The following is a 25,017-nucleotide window of genomic DNA, read 5'->3' on the forward strand; positions in this document are numbered from 1 at the left end:
TCAGGAAGGCACGTCGAGAGTATTTGTGGTGGAAAAGTGCAGCTTATGAGTGTACGTGTGTGTAAAAGGAGACAGGAAACAGAAAGTGCTCTGAATACTATGCAAATGCCTCCCATAAACAGAGTTTTAACAGCCCTTATATGCATTTAAGCTGAGTCTGAGTACATCCATTTCCCTCATACGTACATATACCTTGTATTTGTGCTTGTGTGTGTGTGTGTGCACCATTCAGCTCGGTGTGATGTGGAGTACAGTGCGGGTAAGCGTTGTGTTGACAGCCTTAGTGTGTCAGAGGTACTGTAGTAGCTGCCTGTTATGAGAGGCAAGTGTTTACCACGAGCGAACAGAACAAAAAAACAAATCTAGCGAACATGGGAGGCTTGTCAGCGAGAGACTGGAGATCAGTCAGCCAACAATGAGCTTTCCTCTCCTACTGTGTCTCTACTAGTTTATGGTTATAGGCTGATGTCGCCCCTGGCACCTCCCTGGATCTTGGTGGGAGGAGAACAATTGTGCGGAGAGGGAGGCGGGAGGCGGGGGGCGGGGGGGTGGGTGGGAATCGGCTTGAAAGAGCCTCGTATTAATGCTGCGTTGCACCTGTGGTCAGGTAAACCGCCGAATCCCTTCCCCGCGTGTATGTACGAGAGCATAACTGCGCGTTTGTGTGTGTGTTTACGCAGTTTCGGGGGTTAAATTCATTACCCGTACATCCTGCACTCCTAAACCACTCTAAAACGCCTTGACATGAAAAATACATCCCAGGAGCAGCCGCACACTCCAGGAAAACACCAATTTACATCCTTGCTTGTTATTTATTTAGCACACAAAAAAGCTCTAGAGGTGTGTGTGTATGTATGTGTGTGTGTTACCCCCCTCTGTCTCCCTCTCTGGCACCTAACTAACTACTCTGCGATGTTGGTGCCTCGGAGCTAAAAGTGACAAGCCGTCAATTGTGTTCCAATATTAACCCCCTCTCAGTGTCTGCGTGCCCGTCTTCTTCTCTGTGATGTTGGCTTGATCAAAGACGCGGCACTTTGGTAAAAATAACCAGGGAGAGTGAGACGGAGGACACCATGCTGCTCGCGGACTGATGAACGACGGCCAGTCACTCAGCAAAAAACAATGTCCCCCCTCTTCTTGCCTTTGTCTCCCTTTCTCATTATCTCATTCTTTCCCCGTCTCGCAAAGGAGCATGTTTCAGTAGCTTCTGCACACAACCAGGCAGTAAGTAGTAGTCTGTGCAGTGCACAGTATACAGTTTTTATGGAGAGAAAGAGGCTATGATGGAGCTTTTTATACGGAGAGGAAGACAGCAGTCGGCAACATTTTTTTTCCCCCTCCCATTTTGTTCTAAAGAGAGACTGGGCGGGGGATGAAAGAGGGAAGCAGACCACCAGAGAGGCAGAATATGATAGAAAGATGCCCCGTGTCTGTGTTTCATCTCATGTTAGCAGGTTCACCTAGCGGTGAGATTCCTCAAACGCACCTTCAGTCATCAGCGAGGGGTGGGGAAGGGGACGGAGGGAGATAGAGAGTAAAGGAAAAAAAAATAAAAAGGAGAGAGAGAAAGTAAGCGCACATACACACACACACATAAGTGAAGACGGAGAGAGAAGGAGAAACGGGAGGTGGATCTCTCTGTGGCTAATTCTCTGGGTGTGGGAAAGCAGAGCACCTAACACAGGTTGGCCTGGTTTCAGTAATGAGTTTGATTCTTCTCTCTGCCTCCTCAGTCTCACTGGGGACCAAGACTGCATAATAACATCCTTCACACACACACACACACACACACGCTCACACACACTCACACACACATGCAGGCACAAACAGGTCTATGGGGAGCTAATTATTCTCACCTGTGTTAATTATTGCTGTAAGCCAATCAGTGGACTCTGTGCTAATTAGGCAGTGTTAGGTCTGATTAGTGTTTTGCAGCAGGCCCACTCAAACTGTTATCTACCATACTAGTCCCCTCAGGCAAGAAAGGGGAGAGGAGAACAGGTGGATGCTTGCCCTGCGTGTGTGTGTGTCTGTGTGTGTGTGTGAAGGAGAGAAAGTGTGTATGTGCTCATCCTTAGTGATAAATAACTGAAGGACAGCTTGCATTCACAACAGAACAAAGTCGCATCAGTTTCTTTTCGAATCAAACTTCTGCCCAGCGAAAACGGCGCACGCCGTCGATTCGGCCTCTCTCTGCCCTCTCAGTTAATTGGCCCTGGTTTGGGGTCATTTCTTTTATCTGGACAAACAGCCCCGGTGCCCTTTTAGTTAATGAGGGCTGATCCAGGATCAGGTCTGTCACTAATGGCCTATTTTTATTTTTTTTTGCCAGGATAACCCCCCGAATTGATCGGTGCATCGCACATGCAACCCCCACAGCCGACCCAGGAGTGCTGAGTGTAAGGCTGAGAAGCTCTGACGAGGAAAAAAAAAAAAACAGAAAAAATGGATAAATGTGTAAATGGAGGGTCTTTGGGTGACCTCCCAGATGAGGAAAATGGACAGAAGAAAAGGGGGAGAAAGAGGAGAAAGGATGAGAAGAGGAGGAGGAGGGGAGAAGAAAGAGGGAGAAGGAGGCTGGAGGAAACCTTCCTCTTATGACACGATTGATTTTCTTTCAGAGGCTTGAGCCTGTCACTACTGAACACTTGGTCCCCCAGTCGTCCACACACACACACACACAGACACTGAATGACTCACACACACATGCACAAACTCTGTGCCCTGACCTCCACGTGTGCCTGCTGGTCCATACTGGGTCTAATGACACCGGGGCCTCCCACAGATCAATACTAAGCTGTCACTCAGCTGGTAAGCGCGCACACACACACACGCATGCATGCACACATGCACGCACGCACAAAAGCGGTCGGACAGATGCAGACACACACATACACACACATGCAAGGCGTTTGCACATTTGTGTATGCTGGGAGCAATGTTTTCTACAACCTCAGCAGATGCCCTCTTCCTCCCCCCCTACACCGAGACCCCCTCTCCACCTCGCCCCACAGACACACACACATGCACACACTCTGGACCAAAGCCACATTCTCTCCCCTCAGCCGTTTTCTCACCCTCCTGCTCCCTCACGCTGAGAATCTGGGTCCTGATGTAATATTGATGAGCGGGGACGGAGGCCCCTATAAAAAGTGATAGGTCCTCGTGATTGGAAGGTCAGAAATTGCCGCTGATTTCACGTTGCGGCACAAACGGGGCCCATCAAAACTGACACGCAACTGCTTCCGCCCCAAGCCTCATTCCACGTCACTCACCGCCGTCTCTTCCTTTCTTCTTTTCACCCACCCCACCTAACGCCCCTTTCATTCGCTCTCTCTCTCTCTCTCCTCCTCCTCCTCCTCCTCAACAATCTCAAGCACCCATCCGCCTCTCTCCATACACATCTCAAGTGCCACTTAGAAAACCAGACTGGGGCTTGAGCCAAACTCTACTCTCTGCGGTTCCGTGTTTGTGCGCCCGTCACTCTCCCTCTTTTTCTCTCTCTCTCTCTCTCTCTCTCTCTGTGTGTGTGTGTGTGTGACTTTTGGTGTCTTGGAGTCAAGATCACAGACTAAAAACCCCCTTTCATTTTCCCTTAATTCCGGCCAAACGAGATAATTTATGTCCGACTGGAAATCTGTTGACTGTGAAAAGCTGCGCGAGGCTCTGGCTAAAAAACATTTGTTTGTCTCTGTTAAATCACTAATTATAGCCTGGCACAACACGGGGCAGATGCGGGCTAATTCACCATTAGGCCGTTTGGTGTTTATTAAACTTTTATAATGTGATCACTCTGATAACGGTACAATTGTTTCCCTGGGCGTGTGTGATTATGGTGTTGTACCCCTCTGTCCCCTTTCTAATGTCTCCCGTCGAGAGTGTGTGCGCTCATGTGTGTGTGTGTGTCTTGGAGCTTGCGGAGCAGTGTTTTCCATTTCTCATTAGAGTGGCAGAGACTCCTGCTGCAGGGTCAGCGGAGGGGGGAGAGGGTGTGTGTGTGTGTGTGTATCTGTTTGAAGGGGAGTGGGGTGGTAATGAGCGCAGGAACATAATACTACGGCGTCCATTAATGCTCTGAGGCAGTGACATTAGGCATACTTAACTAATAGAGCCAGTCTCTGCAATTACCCACTGTTATCTCTGCAGCTTTAGAGGGGAACCGGCTTTAATAAATGTTTGTAGTAATGTGATAAATGCCAGGTTTGCTCATTTGTAATCTACACTGCGGGACAAGGGGAAGCGGATGGATCTAATTGTTTTCCTCCAGATTCGAGAACGTGTTTGAGTTCAGAGAAGTCCTCTATAGAAGAAAAAAGGAAGTCTTTCCTTTTCAGAATATTTTTTATTTTTTTTGCTCCAGGTTCCCTTTCTGTTGTCTGTCTATCTGTCTCTCCAAGTCTCTCTTTCTGTGTGTGCCTCGCTCCCGGCTCTCAGTGGGGTACTGTTACAACTGTCCTCCTGTCAAACAGGGAAACGCAGCCCGTACCCGACGCTCGCTATCACGTCTCTGCCTCCTCTTTTCCCTCTCCTCTTATCTGTCTTTCATCTCGGCCCACATCAGAGGCGCCGCCGTGATTGTGTGTGTAAACATCTTGTCATGCTAACATGGGCGTCATGACAGAAGAGAGACTCGCTTCATTAACGCTTGGAAGTTTGTGATTGTGTTTTGAACGTGCCTGTCTGGGCTATATGTCTGCCCACAGGAGCGTGTGTGTGTGTGTTAAGAGAGTGTATATGTTGAATTTTCCAGGGGTCGGGGGTGGAAATACAGAAGATACAAACTGGGATCTTTGTTGTACAAATGTGGCACAAGCTAAGGGCTGCTATCCTACAAAGCTGAAGTTATCCGCTCAGAAGCTCTTCTCTGAATACCCTAAAGGAGAACTGTAAATTAACAAGCAAGCAATCACTTGCTACAGAAAATACACCAACTGTTTTGCCTCTCACACCCTTCATTCTTTTGGCAGTAAATCGTCTCTGTTTGTGCGAAGACAATAGCCAGAGGAAGAGGGAGGGAGTGGTGTAGAGAGAGAGAGAGAGAGCGAGAGAGAAAAAAGAAGGAGAGAGAGAAGCAGAGGAGAAAGCGGTGCCGTTAATTGTTTTCCCCCGAAAAAGGTTGCGAAGGTCTGCGCGTTTGAACTGAATGTCACCTCATGTAAATCACAACTCCTGCGCTGGAGGAGCCAATAACCGGGATAATTAGCACGACTCCTCTCCCGCGCTGCACACAGAGATCGAGGAAGAGCACGAGGAAGCGCGTTCAAACGCGGGGAAGATTCCAAGTGTGATTAACCGAAAAGTCTTCAGAGTTAAATCTGGAGTTTTGAGTGGGAGGACCAAAGAAATAAGGCACATAGACGGAGGGGCAGATAGACACTGAGAAAGGGAGGAGAGGAAGAAGAGAAGACACATGGATGGAGAAAAATCAGAGAGAGGCACACACGGAAGGAGACGCAGAAGTAAAAGGAGTGAACATTCCTCTGAGCGAGGTCAAGCCGCTCGGTAAACAAACAAACAAGCAAACAACGCGAGCAGTGCACACATGAAGGGGGTGAGGCGGTGTAAAACAACAAAGTGTCTCAGTCGATTGCCTACGCCTTACTTTGTCTCCCCTCACGAGTTACATAAACACAAACAAAGGCCTTTAAATTCAGCTCCCGGCTTTTTGAAGTGGAACAGTGACATGTGCTCGGGTCTCATTTGTCGGTGATTAATGCGAAGTAAAAAGAATATATTAGGAACGTAGGAATATGTCGTCCCTTTGATCGAACTGTGCCGCTGACCATAATTGTCTGCACGCTGACGTCCCGGCTTTACGTTTAATTACGGCGGAGACGCTGCCTTGAAGAATTTCCTTTTGTCTCTTTAACATTACAGTCGAGCTCAATGTCACAAAACTCGTATAGAAGAGGAGATTTGAAGAGGACGAACTGAGAGAATGATGTGACAAGAAAATGGCCAATATGCTTTTTTCCTTTTTCTTTTTTTAAAGACAATTAAAAATCATCGTGTGGGGAAAGAAAATAGGAAAATCTCGCATAAAATAGATTATGACTTAAATGCCATAACTTTGTTGCTGAATCTCACCACCATTATCACACAACACATCTATCCCACCCTGTCTCCCCCCATGCCGTGCAGGTTTTCCTTCCATTGTGACATGTGAAACTGAGAGCGCCGCTCACAGCGCCTGGCCAGCGATCCATTCTTCCTGGGCAGATTGATGGAAAACAATCAACAGACTATACATCTTGCTCGGGCACAGCGGGTCACAAGCACTCATCCTGGACACCTGGACTTACATCCTGGGCTACAGTGCCGTGTTAAAATGCTAGGGGAGGGTGTGGGATGGAAACTAGCTGATAGGAAGTGAGACACCAGTTTGGGGGGTATGAAACTGGCATGAAGCATACTGTCTGTGTTCTCACTTAGCACAAACAATCAGGAAGCGATGAATCATCAGCGAGAGCTGAGATCGGGGCAGCTTGGAGCCATGCAGCTCCATGACTCGCCGGCTCAGCCTCAGCTAGGAGAGAAGGCCTGAGTATCCTTCACAGAGAGGAGCTGGTGTGTCTATTCAATTAAGAGCAGCGGCACAGGCAGCCGTGTAACACATTGGCTGTGTGAGAGAGCACTTAGTGGGCCGTGTGCTCGACTGTCCACACACATCAGAGCGCTGAGAAAACAAAGCCCCGCTCGTGGCGCGCACGCACACACACACACACACACAGCCATGCACGTCCAAATGTATAGCATCACACCGAGAGGCGCACACTCGTGCTCTTCACGCCTCATTTGAAAAGCAAATTGAGCGCATCTTCTAGGGCGAGTCACGGACTAAATCCTGGAAAACGTTACTCTTTCCTCACTCGCCGTACCACACACGTTCGCGCATGGGACCTTTTCCGTATGGTAAATATATCTCCATTCTATTTCACTCCCGTTCTATCTCTATCTCTCCAACCTGCAATTTCCGACACCAAAAATGTCTTAAATAGCTCTCGGAGAAGTAGGACGCTACTCATTTGGGTCAGCCCTGGCCAGCAAAACCCCTTCATTCTGGGACAGAACAAACACTGACACAAAGGCAGAGGGAACAACCAAGGAGAGTGGCCAGGTCAAGCAGGGAATGTCAAGCAGTAATGACAAAGCAGTTTGCAGTGAAAATAGAGCTACAACAGTGCTATTTACAGTAGCTCCAGCCAAAAGAAAAAAAATAACTCATGTCATGAAACCCAAAACTTTTCACTGTTATGACATTAAATTACCTTTTATATGCCCTAATAAACTGGCTGGTTACCTGCATTCAGCTGGGGAGCATTAGCTTAATATACCTATAAAAGTGTGATACCAGCTCTGTTTAGTTTATTGGGGAAAGAATTAAACAATGAACACACACAAACTTAACATTAATAAAAAGCGCTTATGTCCAACGCGTTCCTAATTGTTTCGTCACCGCAAAACAAATAGGTATATTTCATACTGACAAACCCAAAACAAACCCCTGTGTGCATTCTGGGAATCACGCGTACATTTTTGGTGGGGTGGTGTTTGCAAGTGAAAGCGAGCCAGTTGTTGGGGGTGAGAGGGCTGAAGGTGCAGTTGAAGGCGCTGTTTTAGAGGCTCCTCGACCTCCAAACTCTCTGCTGTCAATCAGCGCAGCCGCCCGTCCCTTGGGGACGCGGTTTCCTCCAACACTCGGAGGGTGGAGGGGGGCTACCGCAGGGGGGGAAAAAAAAAAGAACACAACCAAACAGATGCAGAAAGCTGCAGGTCAATGTGCATTTGTGTGTGTACGTGTGTGCGCTATACTATATTTTTGCACGCCTGTGGATTCTCACATATGCGTGTGTCCCCTGTATGTATTTAGGTTCTCTGCGTGAGTTTATTTGTGGGCAGGCATGGATTTGTGCCTGTGTGTGCGCGCTCTTCACATGTGTGTGAGGCAGATTTGTGAGGCACCTAGCACCTGAGGGAAGGCAGTTCTGCCTGCATATCGATGAGCCAGCAACTCTGCCTCTCTGCCCCTGAGCCCCGCACGAACACCAGAACCAGCTCAGGGCCAGTCCTGTTCAAAGCCTCTCATAACATCTAATGCAGCTGCTCCCCCTTAAGACTGCACAAAAAAAGAAAGAGCACATCAACATCAACAACAAAAAAAAGTCTTCTAAAGAGGAGGGCTGTGTGTACAGTGTGCACCTCCCCACCCTGGGAGGAAAAGCACCAAATCAAGCAAAAGCGAGATCATACAAGTTATAAAAAAGGAGCACAGTGGATACTGTAATCCACCAAGAAAAGTGATGTCACCCCCAGGGTCACATGACTTTCTATAGCTTCTTTTTGTCTCGGAGGGAAATGTCAAGCCACTGATAGGTGGTCAGAGACACAATAGAAACCGACCGTGAGAAAGAAAAAAAGCGGGATAGAATGGAAAAGACAATCCTGCCTAAAATAAAACAGACCCAAGATGTGGCAAAGAAAAGCAAATCTGGATGTTCAGGTGTCAGCACATGCAGGCAGGAGAACGTAGGATAGCTGTACAGTAAGTGTGCATTCACCTTCTCACTAACAGTCATGGATATGAAAATGAAACTAAGCTAAGGGGACGGAAGGCGCTGCCAGTAAACCGCATTAGCATCAAATGCAAATGAGAGGGGGGCTAATGGCTGGACAGGTGCAGACTGGGCCTCTAAATGACACACACACACACATTTTCGCAGGCACGCACGTGCACACACACACACAAATGAGATGGATGAATTAAACATGGGTGGGCTCCGCTTGGGGGGCTGGCAGGGCTGACATAAAGTCAATGACATACATTATTCACTAGTGCACGTTAGCCCAACCAAGGCAACACACTGACCTCTCACCCCAGGAAGTGCATCCAAACATAACAACCAAAACAATAAGGGGGTGCCCCGCAACAGAGAGACAGTGACCAACAAGAAAAAAAAACATTAGCTTGGAAAATGTTCAATACACTGCCAGCCGTGAAGTTGCATTTTCTGCCTGCAGATGTTCTAAGTGTTCCGGTGTGACGCCAAATCACGTCTGGAACTGCAGCAACCAAAAGGTGAACCAAAACCTGGTGACCGATCGCTAACTACCCACCATGAAGCTGTGAGTCGGCCCGTTCCACTTGCTCAGAGAACAGGAAACCGTCGGCCATGACATCATCCTCCCCGGGAGGAGCACTTCCTGCCCGACATTCTTCACTCAAGACACACACACACTCGTCAGGAAATGGCCTCTATCAACACACACACTCGCTCCTGGGGAAATGACCAACATCGATGCGGATACACAAGCACAGACACGCATGCGAGGAAATGGGCCACATCAACAGCGGGCTGCAGGAGTGTGTGCAAATGCAAACACACACAAGCACCACTCAAAAACAGCAATAAACCTGAAATAACATTGTCTGTGCATGTAAACTTGACACCCCTTTGCCCCCCCAGAGCAATGTGAGTGGAAAGGGGGATAGAGGCTATGCAGGGCTAACCAGTGGATCCTTATCTCTGGTCACAGAGCATTTCTATTCCCCTCCAGAGAGGCTCTGCTTGCCAGGGGGACACCCTGTAGCAGGCCTACGGGAACTGGGCGAGCAGGAAAAGGGCCACGGGACACAGGTGGTAGGAGGCAGGAGAGGACACATAACGCTGGAGGGAGTGTCATATCCACGACAATTATTAGTGTGTGCCAAGTTATTTAAAGAAAATAGTTCGGTGTGGAGGAAATGTGAAGATATAGAGAGTTAGCTAAGGTGTGCACGGGTGGGAAGGAAATGTGTTTGTGATTTGAGGGCCATTCAGACACACGATAGACTGATCATAGGCAGTGGCTGCATATGATTTACCCCACGCTTACCAGGAGCAATGGAGAGAAGTGGAAGTGGAGGTTGGAGGGTTAAGGGCTCCCCCCATATTATCCTGTCTCTGTAAGAGGCTAAAGTGGACCACACATGTTTCCCAGGGGGAAGAGACGCACGGGAGCGTCTCACCTTTCAGCTGCTCCTCCTGCCCGGTGTCAAGCGCAGACACAAAATGTCACGCCAAGGTCCATCTGTGAATTTCTAAGAACTCACCACCGCGGAGGCTAAATTCATGCAACATGGCACGAGCTGTCTTCATCTTCTGCGCTGACTGATCCAGATGAGAAACAGCTGGAGGAGACCGTCAGAGATGACAGCACGTATTCTAAAACTGAACGCTCCTAAACCAAAACAGCCATAGAGGAGGACTGTGGTGAGCGATTCTTTCCGCTTCGGTAGAAACCCAAGAAATGTTAAAGCGCTTTGCGCTATCATAGCCTAAACAAATATGCCTCGTAATTAGGATCCGAATCGTATTGCTCCTTGTGGACGTGTTAAAGCCCAAACAAATTCTGCCTTCAACCGGAGGCGAGAGCGATTCTCCCGGTGAGCGAGTACAGTACCCAGAGCGCCGCCTATCCACACTGTACCAGATTTGTTCTCCTAACAATCAAATAAGTTTCTCATTAGCTGACTTTATTTTTCCTCATTCCTGCGGTTTTGCTGCAGTGGCCTGTTTCTCCCGTCTTAACGAGAGAGAGCTAATTAGGCAATCAGACCCATTACTCTTCCAGAAGAGTTAGAGCTAGCCCAGCTAATTAGGGCTGTAAAATCTAATCATCTCTGCGAAACAGCAGAGGGCTAACGAGCCCTTATTTAACGAACTAAATAACTTCAAGGGTGGAGAGGGGCTGCTGATGGTATTTCTTTATGAATTTGAAGGAGGGGAACTCATGGTAATTGAGTCAGTTTCAGCCTCAGTTGTTTGTTTGTTTATGAATCCCTGATTATTACAATTGCCGAGAATATATTGGTACTAACTGAGCAAACGCACAAGCCCTCTGCTCTCTCCTCGTTCTCCTCCAGCCCCCGCCAACCCCTCGCCTTTAAAACTAGCAATCACCCACTCACCGACCACTCTCCGCTCACCTGACCTATTTTCCTGTCCAGAAAGAGTGTTCACTGGAGAGGAAAACAGAGATATTGCCGTTGTTTTCCCTCCCCCTGTTCTAATTTGTTGTTCGTTAATGCTGCCCTCACACCTGAGCCATCGGGCGTCGGGGGAATACCGCCAGCGAGCGGCCACAACACATGCTCGGTGTGGGAAAGCTGTTCCCCCAGCCTGCCTCCACCAAGGCGGCTGCGCTCAAACTGCAGCAAACTGGAGGGAAAGTTCGGCCGCGGCGAGCCAGGCCGGCGCCCCGGAAAAAGACGGAGCGACAGAGCGCACAGATGAGAGATTCAACAAGTATGCACACGGGGGAAACAAAAATCAGAAATGTGGCACAGAGTGATGGGCAGGCGTGTTGTCTGAGGCCACGTGGTGGGGTGCAGCTGTCTCAGGGAGCGCTGAGGTGAGGCCTTCCGCTTCGCTGGAGCGGAACGAGGGTGGCGCACACACAAACTCACACACAGATATGCACACACATACATACACAGGTAAAGAGTAGCTTTTGACAGAGCAGCAGCGAGAACAGGACAGCTGTGTTCATCAGATAGCACAGGTCACTGCCTCATTAACAGTCACGTAAATACACTCAAATGTGACAAATTCAAAGCAGACATAAAATAGCCCCGCAATGTATTTCATGTAACTGATGGTGCAGCCGCTGTAGACCACAAAGTACAGTCTGCAAAAGTCAAACTGTGACGCTTTTGTGGAATATTTAGTTTGTAAGGACTTGACTTGAGTCCTGATCAGAGCAGGCTCAACTCTGCACGCTTGATGAACCGCTCAAACAAATACGGTCCCTCGCACTGTACCCCCAGTGTGCCGCACACACGCGCATTCGCCAGAGGTCGGGCAGTAAATCTTGCAGGCTTTTATTTTTCTGATTGACTGTAAATCACGGAAGGCGCTACATCGGTCAGAGGTAGTTTATGACAGCAGGAGAAAGGGCCACACTCAAAGAAATGTGCGAGTCAAGGAGCGGCTAACAACTTACAGCACCGCTCTCGTCCAAGAGCGAGATTTATTCACGGGAACACACACCAGACTGTAGCTGTAACCCTAACTGCTCATCAGCTAAGTCATCAGCACAACCACACAAACACTGTTTGACCACACTTGAAGCAGGGCTCCTCGACCGCTCTGTGATTGCTCCTCCACTTCACACACATGCCGCTGGAATATAATTTGCTGCACTTTCACGCATTTTGCCTGCACGTTCAATTATGGCTGTTGAAAACCAACCTGTGGCCTGCTTTATTAGGCCCGCAGGTCACATGTTCCTAGACAAACGGCATGTCAGAAATTGCTTTCATCTGCTTGGCTTTTGGCGTCTGCAGCGACCGCGCTGCATCACGTCGGCCGAGGTTAGAGGGAGAGTTTTGCTTACCTGTCGATGATGACAGGGTCTGATGGGGTCTCGTTCCTGTTGCCACAACTCTTCTTATCGCAGCATCGACTGCAGGGGGACGAGAGGATGAGGGGGGGCAGAGACAATGGGGAGTTAGTCACCATGATGTGAACAACAGAGAGACCAAGATAACGCAGAGCTCAGAGAGGGAGAGGAAGTCGGATGAGCATACAGGAAAGAGGAATAGGAGTAAAAGGGCGTGAGACTTTTGTGGAGTTCAATCAGAAGCACGAGCTGGATTTGCGTTTGGCTCGTCGGGGTAAGACCGGGGATCTCGCTCTACGGTAGGTGAGATCAGCATGGGGTGAGTTTTGGAGGAGAAGAGGGGAAAAGGCAGTGAACTTGAATGGGGCTGGATACAAACTTGAATTAGCCTCCAGGGCTCAGGTTAGCTCCATTTCTGTCAGACATCACACAACCAGACATCTTATGTTCTCTATTTTTCCTCAGTGCTCGTCTCCTCCCTCTATCCCGCCTCTCCCTCTCCCTCGCTCTTTCTCTCTCTCAGAAGTGGGTCACAGAGTGGTCCCACTGGACCTGGGGAGTAGTGCATGCTGGGTAGAAGGGGGTTGCATACTGATGTGACGAGCCCTTTCTGAATCATTTGACTGCAGCACAATGTAACAGTGTGTTGTGTGTTGTGCCCCCCACCCCCACCCCCCAAAAAGTATCACTACGTCTACCTTTTCCTCTCTGTCTGCTCGTCGGAGTGTCTGCATGTTTGTGTGTACCTGTGTCTGACTACATGTGTGCATCTACTGTATGTGTGCGGCGAGGAGATGGAGAAAGACACCAAAGCGAGTGAGAGAAGGGGGGGGGAGAGATTGACCCTCCCCCTACTTTCCCGAGTCCCTCAGGACAAGAGGCTTGGAGAGCCAGATCAGATTTCTGATCTCCACCGTTTCCTGCAGCATATGAAAACAAGTGGTCTAAATTGCCTTGTGTGATAACCAGGAAGTGGCTACACTTTGCCACCAGCCATTTCTCTACATGCAACTGTACAGATGACTGGCTTGTAAGAAGCAATCACACGCTGTGTGATGCCTTTATTGATTGTAAATGCACGCGGCGGGCTTGGGAGTTTTGCCTGCTTTCGACTTTTGAGTGAGAGTGTGTGACTGTATTTTATGTGTAATTCGAGTCTGCCCCCTCTGCACATAGCTCACTGTCAGGACACAGCAAACTGCATGTATTACACAGACTGAGGAGGATGGGTTTGAGTAATGAGCTTTTCCTTGTCCTAATTAGCTGAACATGAGAGGGATGTACACACACACATATACACAGAGACATACGCACACAACAGAAATAGGCCAGGGCCCATCTCCCCAACCCACTTTGAGGAAAATGATAAGATTTCTATTGTAATTTAGCAGAGCTCCTCGTGTCTTTGCCCCCTCTTTACACCAGCAAAGACACATCCAAAGTGAGAAAAGCATTCGTCTTCATTTAGGCTGTGAAACACAGGCAAGAAAAAAAAAAAAAAAAAGAGAAAGTGTAACTCAGTGTGGTTTGTCTTACCTGCACATGATCTCATGGGTCAACAGGACCCGACACATCTCTGGATTTTTATCCTGGCCCTCGTAGACAATCGCCTAAAAATTGGGAGGGGAAAAAATTACAATTTTAAATGACGTATATTTATGTGAGTGCCGTGCTGAGAGAAAAGAAAAGCCAGCCACAATGCAGGGGCAAATAAAAAACAGAAAAGTGTGTGTGTCTTTCATTTGGGAGCAGTGTTTGTCTATCTGGCAAATGTGTGTATCGTGGGAATCCAGTCCTCCTGAACAGGAACGCTCTGTTCAGACAGAGACAGTAAGGGGAAAATTGTTTGTGTATATGTGCGTGCGTGCGTGCATGTGCGTGCTACTGCGTGTGCATATGTGTTTGTGCATGCACGTATGTTTATGTGCGGTGTACAGTGAGCAGTTGGACTGCCAGACTGGAGTATAGTGCACCATCTGGTCCATACAGCACAGCGTCCAAAAACCTAGTCTGGTTACCCCTCCAACCCCACTCAACATGCTCTCCAGGGCTGTGATCACCCTGCACACACACACACACACACCGATAAACGTGCAAACACACACGCTCTCACACAAACAGCATCTCCTCCTACTCTTTTCATTCTAAAGCAAACTCTCTTCAAGCCTAATGGCACTAGAGGCAGAATTGGCAAAACAAAAGACCTGATATCAAAACAGCGTTGAAGGGGTTTACTTTCTTCGTTGTCTAATTCATCCTAACGGAGAATTCCCTCAGTGTGCACCAGCCCACATGTGCTGCTCTGTATTTCTTTGTGTGATTGAATTGGCCATAACACACTCTGGGATAGTTTGTTCTGTTTCACATTGAGGAAATGAGGGTCAAGGTCCTCAAAGAGTGAGCTGGCATGCATCACTGTCTCTCTCAAACACTAACACACAACTGCTTCTGCACCTCACGGAGATATTCACACACTATATGCGCACAATCACACGCGCTCACACACATATATACGCCGCTTGATAAAAAAAAAACACACACACTATCCCCACTTACTGGCTGCTGTGCAGAGGCAAAGTATGAGGACACATGTCCTCTACTTTTCTGGGCCTCTGTAAATGTATTCCACAGGTAAGACAGGTCATTTATCAAGCTGGCTGTGCTGTGCTGAAGTTGAGGGTCTCAGACACAGGCATGCAGCAGGGCGCGGGTGGGGGGAGTAGGAGGAAGAGGAGGAGGAGGAGGAGGAGGTGGTAGGTGGGGGCCGCATTCAGACCAGCACACACAACCAGCGACCTAACCTTACTTTTTAAAAAAAAAAAATTTTTTGGAGCTCATAGTTGAATTCAGAACCTCTTACCTGTTTAGTCATAGAGTCAATGAGACGAACGTATAAGTCCTGCTCCGTCCTGATCCCTGCAGCAGACAGAGACGGAGACATGTGTTAAAAGGCAGGTTTCATACTCTCACATCACATCAGAAAGGAAAGCGTTACTCATCTGGGGGGGGGATCCTTCAGATCACAGGTTTCATTCATTCTGATACCCCCCTCTGAGACTTTTCACAGAAACTGAGTCCAAAGTGACATTAATGGCTCTCAGGATCTGCTGCACGCTGTGAGTTTGAACTTGAAAATTCAATTTACTCAATGTTGATTTTATCTCTATAAACATTTGTTAGAGGCTTAATGGTGAAAATGAGCACAGCAGGAAGAAACCCACGAATTTCTAAATCATAATTAATATACTTTAATTATTAATTTCAGGCACCAATAATATTTCAAAAAATAAATAAAAAAGTGTGAAAAAAAAAAGGAGAGATTTTATTTTAGAGTTGTTAATAACTGCTCTCAAAGTAGGCCGAGGAGGATAGACATTATATTTACAGGAAGAGGCAGTGAAGCACTGCAACGACAACTAAAAAATAATAAAAATAGAATAATAACAACAGCACATTATTACATTTTTAGTTTTTAAGGTTTTGATAATGAATACATTAAATAAAGTATTTCCTTTTTTTAAAAAAAAGCTGATCTTGCATTGTAAACTATTTAATAAATGGGGAGAAAACACAATTAAAATGTTTTAAATAAAGATCAGCGATGTGACCTTCTAAAAAGAGTTATTTCCGGGTATTTCCTTCGCTTTGCTTTGGCATATCACTCACTCGCTGTTTTTGTTATTGCTCCATAAAAACGATGGGAGCCAAACTCACCGTTACTGTAGAGGAGCTGGAGTCTATAATGGATCCCATTGTTGGTCTTTTCCCCCGTCGTTTCCTATGAAAATTAAACCAAACACACTCGGTCAGAGCGAGCAAACCATCTCCTCCTGGGACTTTTTTTTTTTTTTTTTTTTAACTGCGGCTCCACAACTCGATATTTTTAGACGTTACCTATCTCTGACTGGAATCAAATTCCCTTCGTCTCTACCCTCCAACACAGCCAAAAGATACTAAATAAGCACCTGAACTTGGATAAAGTTACACATTTCATTATTTGACAAAACCGAGTAAACTCAACCCCTTAATAATTAGAAAATAAAACATTTGTTCTGGTCACAACTTTATTAGCAGGCATATGGGAGCTGTTAAAACGCTCCTGTGGGCATTTAACGAGTTTAAATAAATTATAATAACCTCACATACTTTATTTCCCCCTTCAATAAATCCCCGCGCAATATTATAATATGTTGTTATTGACCAATAGAAGGATCTAATAAATTATACACAAGCCGCAATGCTGCTGAGTGCTAATGAATGATAGAAATATTTATAAATTTTTAACACCACTTGCAAACTGGTCAATAAGATACTTGATGGACATGCCACACGCTAATATTGATGCTTGTTTAAAAATATAAAATATCTTCACTGACAGCACCTGCAGGAATAAGGGCTGCACGCTGTGCTCAGCTGTCAGATAAAATGCAAGTCAGTGGCATAATGTGCAAGGGAGTATAAATAAAAGTTGATGGTGAATTGGTGAGAAATTATTCAGAGGTTTGGATTTTGTAATTAAAGAAAAGAAAATGCACTAATAAACAGGAGTCTGTGCAAGTTTTTTCTTCCAGGAAACCACATGTAAAAAGAAAAATCACATCAAGGAAGCCTTCAGGACCAATGATCCCTGCTGTGTGCGTCTGGCCACTTTGTTAACACACTTCTGGTAATTTATCACTTTCATTTTACAGGTCAGTTCCACCCAATATTTATTCATCATGCTTTTATTTTGAAGATTTTATTATATGCTAAAAAAAATACAGATTTATTTGTTTGTTTTTTCTTTTGGTTAAATTGCCAAACTCACCTTTTCTTTCTCTACAAAGTCGACGTAGGTGGTTCTCTCTATTTCCACCGGCTGACCCTGCCTGTCGTACAAAGCCAGGACGAAGTGGAAGAAGTTGGACTTGCGGAGGTTGGAGGGCGGCTGTTTCTCGAAGTGTGCCCGAGCAAGACCCACTCCGCTGCGGACACAAGCACAAACCACGCAGCGCCCGCAACGACGGCAGTTAGAGTCAATTCATTCGGGGAGAGAAAAAAAAAAGTGCAGCACAAGAGAGATCTGCCTTTAAATTCAGACCTACAGTCCCCTCCGTCTCTAGTCTGATTCTATTTAAAAAATAAAAATAGCAACGACGTGCAATTTCATTTAAAAAAAAAAAAAAGCTCTGACCAAATGCAATTTACTTTTTAATCAATCATAATTAAACAAGTGAGTTAAAATATTAAGTTATTCATTTAAAATGGTTGTGTTTACGCTTTCATATCACGCCATTATTTAGAAAAGGTCAGATGCTTTCATAATGCCGGGCCTGTCATCTAATGTGATTAATTTCACTTTGGACTGATCCAAATTGATTAAATCCAAATCATTTTATTTTATTTTTGCAGAAATTCTGCTAATTAAAGAATGAAAAATACCAACGCATGCAGAGTTTGAAAAGTAACCTGGTCTGATTCAGACAAAAAAACAACAAGTAAAAAGCCCAAACATAAACTCACAGCTCACTTTTCCACTCCAAACTTATGCTAAGTTAATATTTAAATCCTAAAAGAGCTCTTAGCTGGCTGTCTCTCTCAACCAGGAATGTGTTAAACCACTTTAAGCCGTACACAGCGCATTGTCAAGTCGGAGTTTTAGCTAAAAACTTATAAAGCCAGCGGGAACAGTGGTTATCCCACAACCACGTCCTCTGGGGACGCATGCTGCCCCAAGTGATGCAGCCGCTCCGTCTTTAAACACCCGCAGATCTTAAACGCGCTTTCTCCCCCGGTCTCCACGCCCCGGTGTGAGCGCAGCGCCAAGGCCGCCTCAGGCTCACCTCTGGGCGGCTGTGTTGGCGTCCAGCACTCCGGCGCCCTGCATCCATGTCCGAACCGCGTTCATCCCGGCCACCATGGGCTCTTCTTTCATACTACTCCCACTCCTCTGGATGCTCTCGTGGATGCCAAACATCAAAACGCACCTTCACGCCGTCTCTCTCTCTCTCTCACTCTCTCTCCTCTCTCTCTCTATCCTCCTCTCCTCTCCTCGGCTCCCTCCTTCTCTTTTCCCTGCCTCCCCTCCTCTTGCGTCTGTTTGATCGCGCTGTCAGAGGAGCAAAGTGGCGTGGTCTATTTCACTTGGCGTTTAGTTGCGCGCGTGTTTCTCAAAGTAAACAAAAGATGCGACATGTGGAAGGAAAGAGGGGAGCTGTCAGCATCCAGGGTTAGCTGCACCTCATGTCAGCGACTCCAGAAGAAAAAGAAGGGGGAAGCGGCAGCTCTGAAGATGAACAGCGTGACAGCGATGAAAGGGGAAGCGCAGGATGAGAGGCTGCACTGAGTTGGCGACAGTCCCCCGGATCAAGGTGCAGCTGACAAAAACACAAGCAAAATGTCAGCTTCTGCAACAAAACAGTCCAACGGTGAGAAAGAAAGCCGGGGAGATGAAACGCGCTTCGCCCTCCTTCGCTCCGATTCCTATTATTTACAAAGTCTTCTCCTCTGTTCTGGTGAATGAAACGGAAGATTACGCGCAATTAAGAGGCAGTCCCGGGCAACCGCGGCTCAGCTCCTCGTCAGCTCCTGCTCGGGTGATTTGCGCTCTTTTCTTCCCTGAGGAATCACTTTGGACCATCTCTGGGATGCCAAACAGCAGAGAACTAGTAGGTGAGGGAGGCGTGGTCTGCGAGGCGAGCGGGAACGCCCTCAAACACAGTTAATAACACGGACAATCAGCTGTCCACCAACCCGACCAGCACGCTGCCCGCCCGCCTGCCTGCTGTCCCCGCCTCGTCCCACGCAGCGTCCCGCCCCGGCCACTTAGCCAGAAGCTGTGCTCGGTGTGTGTGTGCGCGTGTGTGCGTGTGTGTGTGTGCGCGCGTTCACGTGTGCCAAATGCGTGTGTGTGCCCAGTCTTTTGTGTGTGTGTGTGTGCGTATAGAGTTGACAATTAATACGTTCACCACAATCAAACACAAACTCATGGGAGAACATTAGTTTAATCCATGCAGTTTGCATACTGAGACTGAAAGGGCAGGGTGAGGGGGGCGCTTGTGGCATCTCTCGCCCGTTCGCTGCGTTGTCACTTGAGCCGCAGCAATGAAAATGTGCCCGCATCTGTCTGCAAAACAAGCCGAAACAGAATCCGATCAAATGTTCAGATGAGATTCGGATGAGTGATTTTTTTTATTATTTTTTTTTTAGTCTCATTACTGTGCGACAAAAACATGTACAGTGAAAAGAAGAGACAGTCCGAGTAACTGCACCACTGGCGTGCAGATGCAATTGTGTTTACTTATGTGTGTCTGATTATTTAAACATCAACAACTAACAAAAAAAAAACCCCAGATTTTAATCGTCCGCATTATGCATGCGTGCGCCTTGGAAAGCAAAATACAAAACGACTTTACGCAAACATTTAAAGAGAACTTTCAGTGTTTGTGTTTTCAAACGAGAGCTGAATCAACTGCGCTGAGCGGTCCAAGTGTTCGTTCAGAGTATCAGCTCTGGAAGATTATGAGCTTAAGAAAGTTTCAGCTCACCAAAAAGCCTGGCAGCCGCGACGCGCGTCATTATTAATATTTCTTTTTTTTTTTTTCTGTTGCAGCCCGGTGGTTTGAAATTAGCTTTGATTAGATGCATTACACAAATCTTGCGGGACTAAGTGCTGAATCCAACATAAATATGAGGATTACAGCTAAACTGCGCCGCGTCCCGCTGTCCAAAAAAAAAAAAGAAAAAAAAAGTGCAATGAATAACTGCTCAGAAACAACAACATTAAAAAAAAAAAAAAAGTGTAACAACATGTTTTTGCATGGTTGCTCACAGAAGCATGAAACTGCACAGTGGGCTCACATGCATGAAACCTCGCCCCATGTTCCTGGCTTCCCCCCTCGGTCATTAAGAGTCATTTCTAAATTGTCAAATTGAATTGTCCGAGGGGCATCTGTTCAATAAGTGCATGTTTGGTTAATTATAATGAAATGAAAAGAATGACATGAGTCGGTTTTATCAGCGGGCTATCTCTGGAAAAAAAAACGAGATTTTATCATGAGCTGTTGAAATGAAATCCTCTTACACCACGCTTACATTTTTGAGATAAGGCTCAGGGAAGAAAAAACAAAACACCGTACAGTAAAATGCGCTTGTTTTGTGTTATAGAATAATACGTGTTTTGTAATTCTAATAATCTAAAACGAGTTTTACTTTCATTTTTAGCCGTGATATTACTTTTAAGGGTGACATGTACGTACGTGTATGTATATCTCCATGCTGAGCAGCCAGCAGACTGAGCTGCGCAGTCAGATAAACGCCATAAACAGTCAAGGTTAGACGCCAAATGGAATCGTGTCATCATTGTCTATAGGTGTTTATTTATGTGTCCTGCTGTAGGAGTCGAAATGTGAGCAGCCCACCACGTGAGTACACGATACAATAAACAGTGATAAATAAAATCAACGTGGGATAAAATGTCTCTCCCACTCAGTGTGCTTCAGTTTTACGCACACACACACACACACGCGTCCAGATCTATCATTCAGCACGTTTGTTTGATTGTGGTCGGCTCTCTTGCCATGATCTGTCTGCCTCGGTCGGCATGCGGGCCAGCGCGAACACTGGAGGCCTCTGGGGTGGTATATATTTATATCCAACGCACACTGTTAGTCCAAATATCACCGTCTCGGTGTCCAAAAACAGAGATGTCAGTTGTGGCCCGATGATCCAGCCATGTTAATACAGCGATTTGCTAACTCCATGGCTCCCAGACATAAGGTTTGCAAAATATCTCTGGTCATTACGCACAGGGGGGGTATGCGCACGCTATGTAAACGATTCAAAGGTGTGTCTGCGCGCTTTTATGTGACTCGTGTTCGAGTGTCTACATACGGGAGGGCTATTAAAATTCCCTGCGTTATAACTCTATTAGACATTTTTAAGTAACTGATGAGAAAGGAGTTGTAGGCGCTGCCGTCAGCCTCCTGCACAACTACCAGATGTTCTCGTAAATCAAAAGGTTGGGCCGATGATAATAACGGCCTGATTGAATTGAAGACTCATAAAAATCACTGGCTGTAAAAATCGGGCATATGTTTATGAGAATGGGCCTTATGTCTAACAATATGCTCCCCAGTCGACATAAAAGGAGACAAATATAGATGTTTAAATGTGTGGACGAGTTCATAACAAATGTTCGCCAGAAAAAACAAAACACATTTTCAGTTCTTATCTGGGAAAAGGCACTTTTATGGTGGCAGCCTTAAAGTTGCAATTAGGGATTAAACATGAGGGATATTGCTGTGATAAATGAAGAGCGATTTACATTCTTCTGAACTCCTTCAGGCAACACATCTCTGGTAATTCCCAGTCCCATTTCACTTCAGGTCAAGACCTCTCGAACACATGCATATCAGGTGCAATGTTGCCATCTAGTGGCGATAAATAGACATTACACGGTAAATATTTCACAGCTTTCCTCCAAGTTGTATCCTCAACTGTAACACTTGAATATTAAGCAGAATGGAGACAAACGCCATCTGCCCAAATGCTCATTAATTAACATGGTCAACAAATGAGGACAAGGTCAGCGAGACTGTGGATTCATGAGAATAACTGGTTAATGTAACTGACCTTGGAGGCGAAATCAAAAGATAAACTGTTCCCATGCGAGTTCAGTTTACCACCCCCCCCCCCCCATTCAGAGAACCAACAAGAGTCAGATGTGACCAGAACTCAAATCTGTTTTTGTCTTAAGAGGGATTTGCCCAAATCTCACATCATTTCTTGATTTTGTTGTTAAATGTAGACGAGTCAGCTGGTTAATGATGAGAACTAACTTTCAGTTTTCATGGGGAAAAGCTGTCCAGCAATATCCATGAATGTCAGAGGTATACTTCTCTCTTTGATTTCTGAGTAAGACCCGGGACATGTTTAATTGCACAATGACCAAAACACGTGTTCCATTACCGTAAATGTGTGAAACATGATAATAATAACAAGAACAATATTTAATTATTGTTATTGTGCAGTGAATGGTCTAAAGTCAGTTTCTGCATAAATATATTAAAAGTGTTCAAATTGCTCTGTAAAAAAATAAAACAAAACAAAACAAACTAAACAAAAAACAATAGGACCCATCCCTTATTTTGCTTAAAAAACTCTATGGACATTTGTGTGTCTGTTTTATTTATGTAACTGCTCTTGTTCGTTAATGTAGACTTTCTATTAAAAATAAACTGAAAGAAATGTTAGAATTGGTTCTTTGGTACACAGTAAAGTGTGCCAAAAGTTAAACTGGAAGAATTTATTTATTTATTCGAAAGCCAGTGGGCACTCAAGTAGGTATCGGGACTATGAATGTCATGAGTCTGTAAACACAATTAACATATATTAATCAGATACATACCATGTGGCTCATGTGAAGCACGAAGCATGGTCATGATTACTGTAACTGGGAGTTCTAATTGCTTGTAAAAGTATTTTTTCTACTGTATTACAGGGACCCCCAACCCCATAGCAATGACACTCCTTGATGGAAGCAGCCATCCCCAACAGGACGCAGCCTGACACAGGCACACACAAAAAAAGGGTTTAGGAACAACACGAAAAACAGCACAAGGTGTTGACCTGGCCTCCAAATTCCCTATATCCCAAACTGATCAAGTATCTGTGGGATGATCCACAGAGGCCCCTGCCCTCAACCCATAGGACCCAAAGGCCCCCCACTAACAACATTCTGTCACCAGACACCACAGGACACCCTCAGAAGGCCCATGGTCATTCTCTGATGAGTCACAGCTGTTTTTGGAGGCACAAGGGAGACCTACACAATATTAGGATGGTGGTCATAATGTTATGCCTGATCAGTGTATCTCTGTTGTGTGACAGGCAAAGTTGATAGACAGTTTGGGAAACACTATTTCACCTTTGGCTAAAATCAGGTTTAACTCACTAAGTAACTTACATTTCAAAGTAAAAGACCAAACGCTCTGCTGCCTACTCTTTTATAAATGTAAAGATTAGATGCCTCTCTTTGTCTTGTCATGTAAATTTAAATATTTGTTTTTTTGAAAAAACTGATTTGACACACTAACATAAGTTAGTGTCAGACTAAAAACCCACTATTTAAAATTAAACTTCACTATAAAACTAGAAAATCGTACACTGATGCTATATCAGATTTACTAAAATGTCACCACCGCCACGCAGTTACAGTAGATCACAGGACATCACTTTTAGTTTTGAATTGAAATGAAATACACAACATTTCCCAAAATGTGTCAAGTGCCCTCAAACAACCCAAAAATCAAATGTCAGGGGTGTCGGGTCGAACCTTTGTGCTATAACAGCTCTGAAACTACTTACATCACTTAATCTCTTCTGCTTTTTTTAAACGACAGGGAAGTGAAGACAGTGTCGACCGCAATCTCCTGACTAACCGTGTTACAGACCAACAATGAGAATAGTGGCTTACTATTCTCTCGGTGTCATGTTGTTTGTTTGGGCTTTTCTTACATGTGACACGGAAATTTGGTAGTAAATGCATTTGTGTAGTCGCTTTGTTAATAATTACACTGGAATTTCAGGTGATCTGGATCTTTTCTAAGCTACGAAGGACAATTCATTCACGTGAAATAATGGTAGTAGTGCAGTTCTGTTTTCACACATGTAAAAACCCATCAAAGCATTACATTTTGTGTTTTTATCATTTTGTCATTTTCTAGAGATCACATGGGGATTTATCTGTCTCTGATTTATTGTAATACACAAATTATATTTTTAAAAGGCCAGTAAAGAATCATAATTATATGATATGGGATATATATGATGTATGATGGGGGGAAAAAGGCTTATTAATTGTTCAGAATATACTCACGAGACGATCCGGACGGTGCTGAATAACAAATGAATCCCATGACCTACACACAAAAAAAGGAGATAATACTTTACTTTAAATCGCTCCAAATTAAAATTTGTAATCAATGTATATAAACAGACATTTAATAAAAGGTTTTCAACAACTATATTAAAGTTGAAAGAAGGTATTATGAATTCATTTGTTGCGCAATTTCAACTCCTTGATGGCCCATCAATGACAGAAAATCAAGTTAGGAGAAGTTAAAACAGTAAACACTTAACAGATGTCCCTCCATAATATGAGTGCAATAAACCATTTATTAATCATTGCTACCAAAAGAAATATGCTCTTTATCTGCTCTAGTATTCGCATGTGAATTATTGGGCTCTTGTCTGAGAACATAAAATCCCTCACGACTCATTTCCAAGAGCAAGAGCTCATAAATTGCTTCATTTTACTGTGTAAATGCTGAGATCCATATGGCTGGACTGACCACGCCAAAACCTACTAAAGCTACACCGAGTTAGACTGAGTGACAGTTCCTTCAGAAAGGCAGCGGAGATGTCAGCAGGAACCGCTGCTAACTAACAGCTTCAAATACCTTTGCCCCATCTCTTGTTTAAAGGTCAACGTCTTGCTGTCACACATCAACACGCTGTCCGTGGGCTTCCTCTCTTAGGGATGTTTGAAACAGAGCGCATTGAGGAACTCTGTGTGAGCTCAGTTTTCATATTACTGTATGAGGTAGCAAAGAGATTTTTGAGGTTTGTCATTTGATAACAGGCGCGGTATGCAAA

At 45.5% G+C, this 25,017-nt stretch overlaps 1 protein-coding gene across 2 annotated transcripts in view; it reads right to left on the minus strand.

Annotated features, from left to right (window-relative positions):
* LOC311491706 (transcription factor COE1-like) overlaps positions 1 to 19,002 on the minus strand; it is a 54,437-nt gene extending 35,435 nt beyond the window's left edge. For both annotated transcript variants that reach the window (XM_084549710.1, XM_084549709.1), the window contains exons 1-6: positions 18,204 to 19,002; positions 17,189 to 17,345; positions 16,096 to 16,159; positions 15,242 to 15,297; positions 13,918 to 13,991; positions 12,376 to 12,444 (exon numbers count right to left, since the gene is read on the minus strand). In XM_084549710.1, the coding sequence (XP_084405836.1) occupies positions 12,376 to 12,444; positions 13,918 to 13,991; positions 15,242 to 15,297; positions 16,096 to 16,159; positions 17,189 to 17,345; positions 18,204 to 18,337 (554 nt within the window). In that variant the 5' untranslated portion in view covers positions 18,338 to 19,002. The remainder of the gene's footprint in view (positions 1 to 12,375; positions 12,445 to 13,917; positions 13,992 to 15,241; positions 15,298 to 16,095; positions 16,160 to 17,188; positions 17,346 to 18,203) is intronic.
* Between the last annotated feature and the right edge of the window lie 6,015 nt (positions 19,003 to 25,017).

Source organism: Chelon labrosus (assembly GCF_963514085.1).
Source record: "Chelon labrosus genome assembly, chromosome: 8".
In the NCBI taxonomy this organism is placed as follows: Eukaryota; Metazoa; Chordata; class Actinopteri; order Mugiliformes; family Mugilidae; genus Chelon; species Chelon labrosus.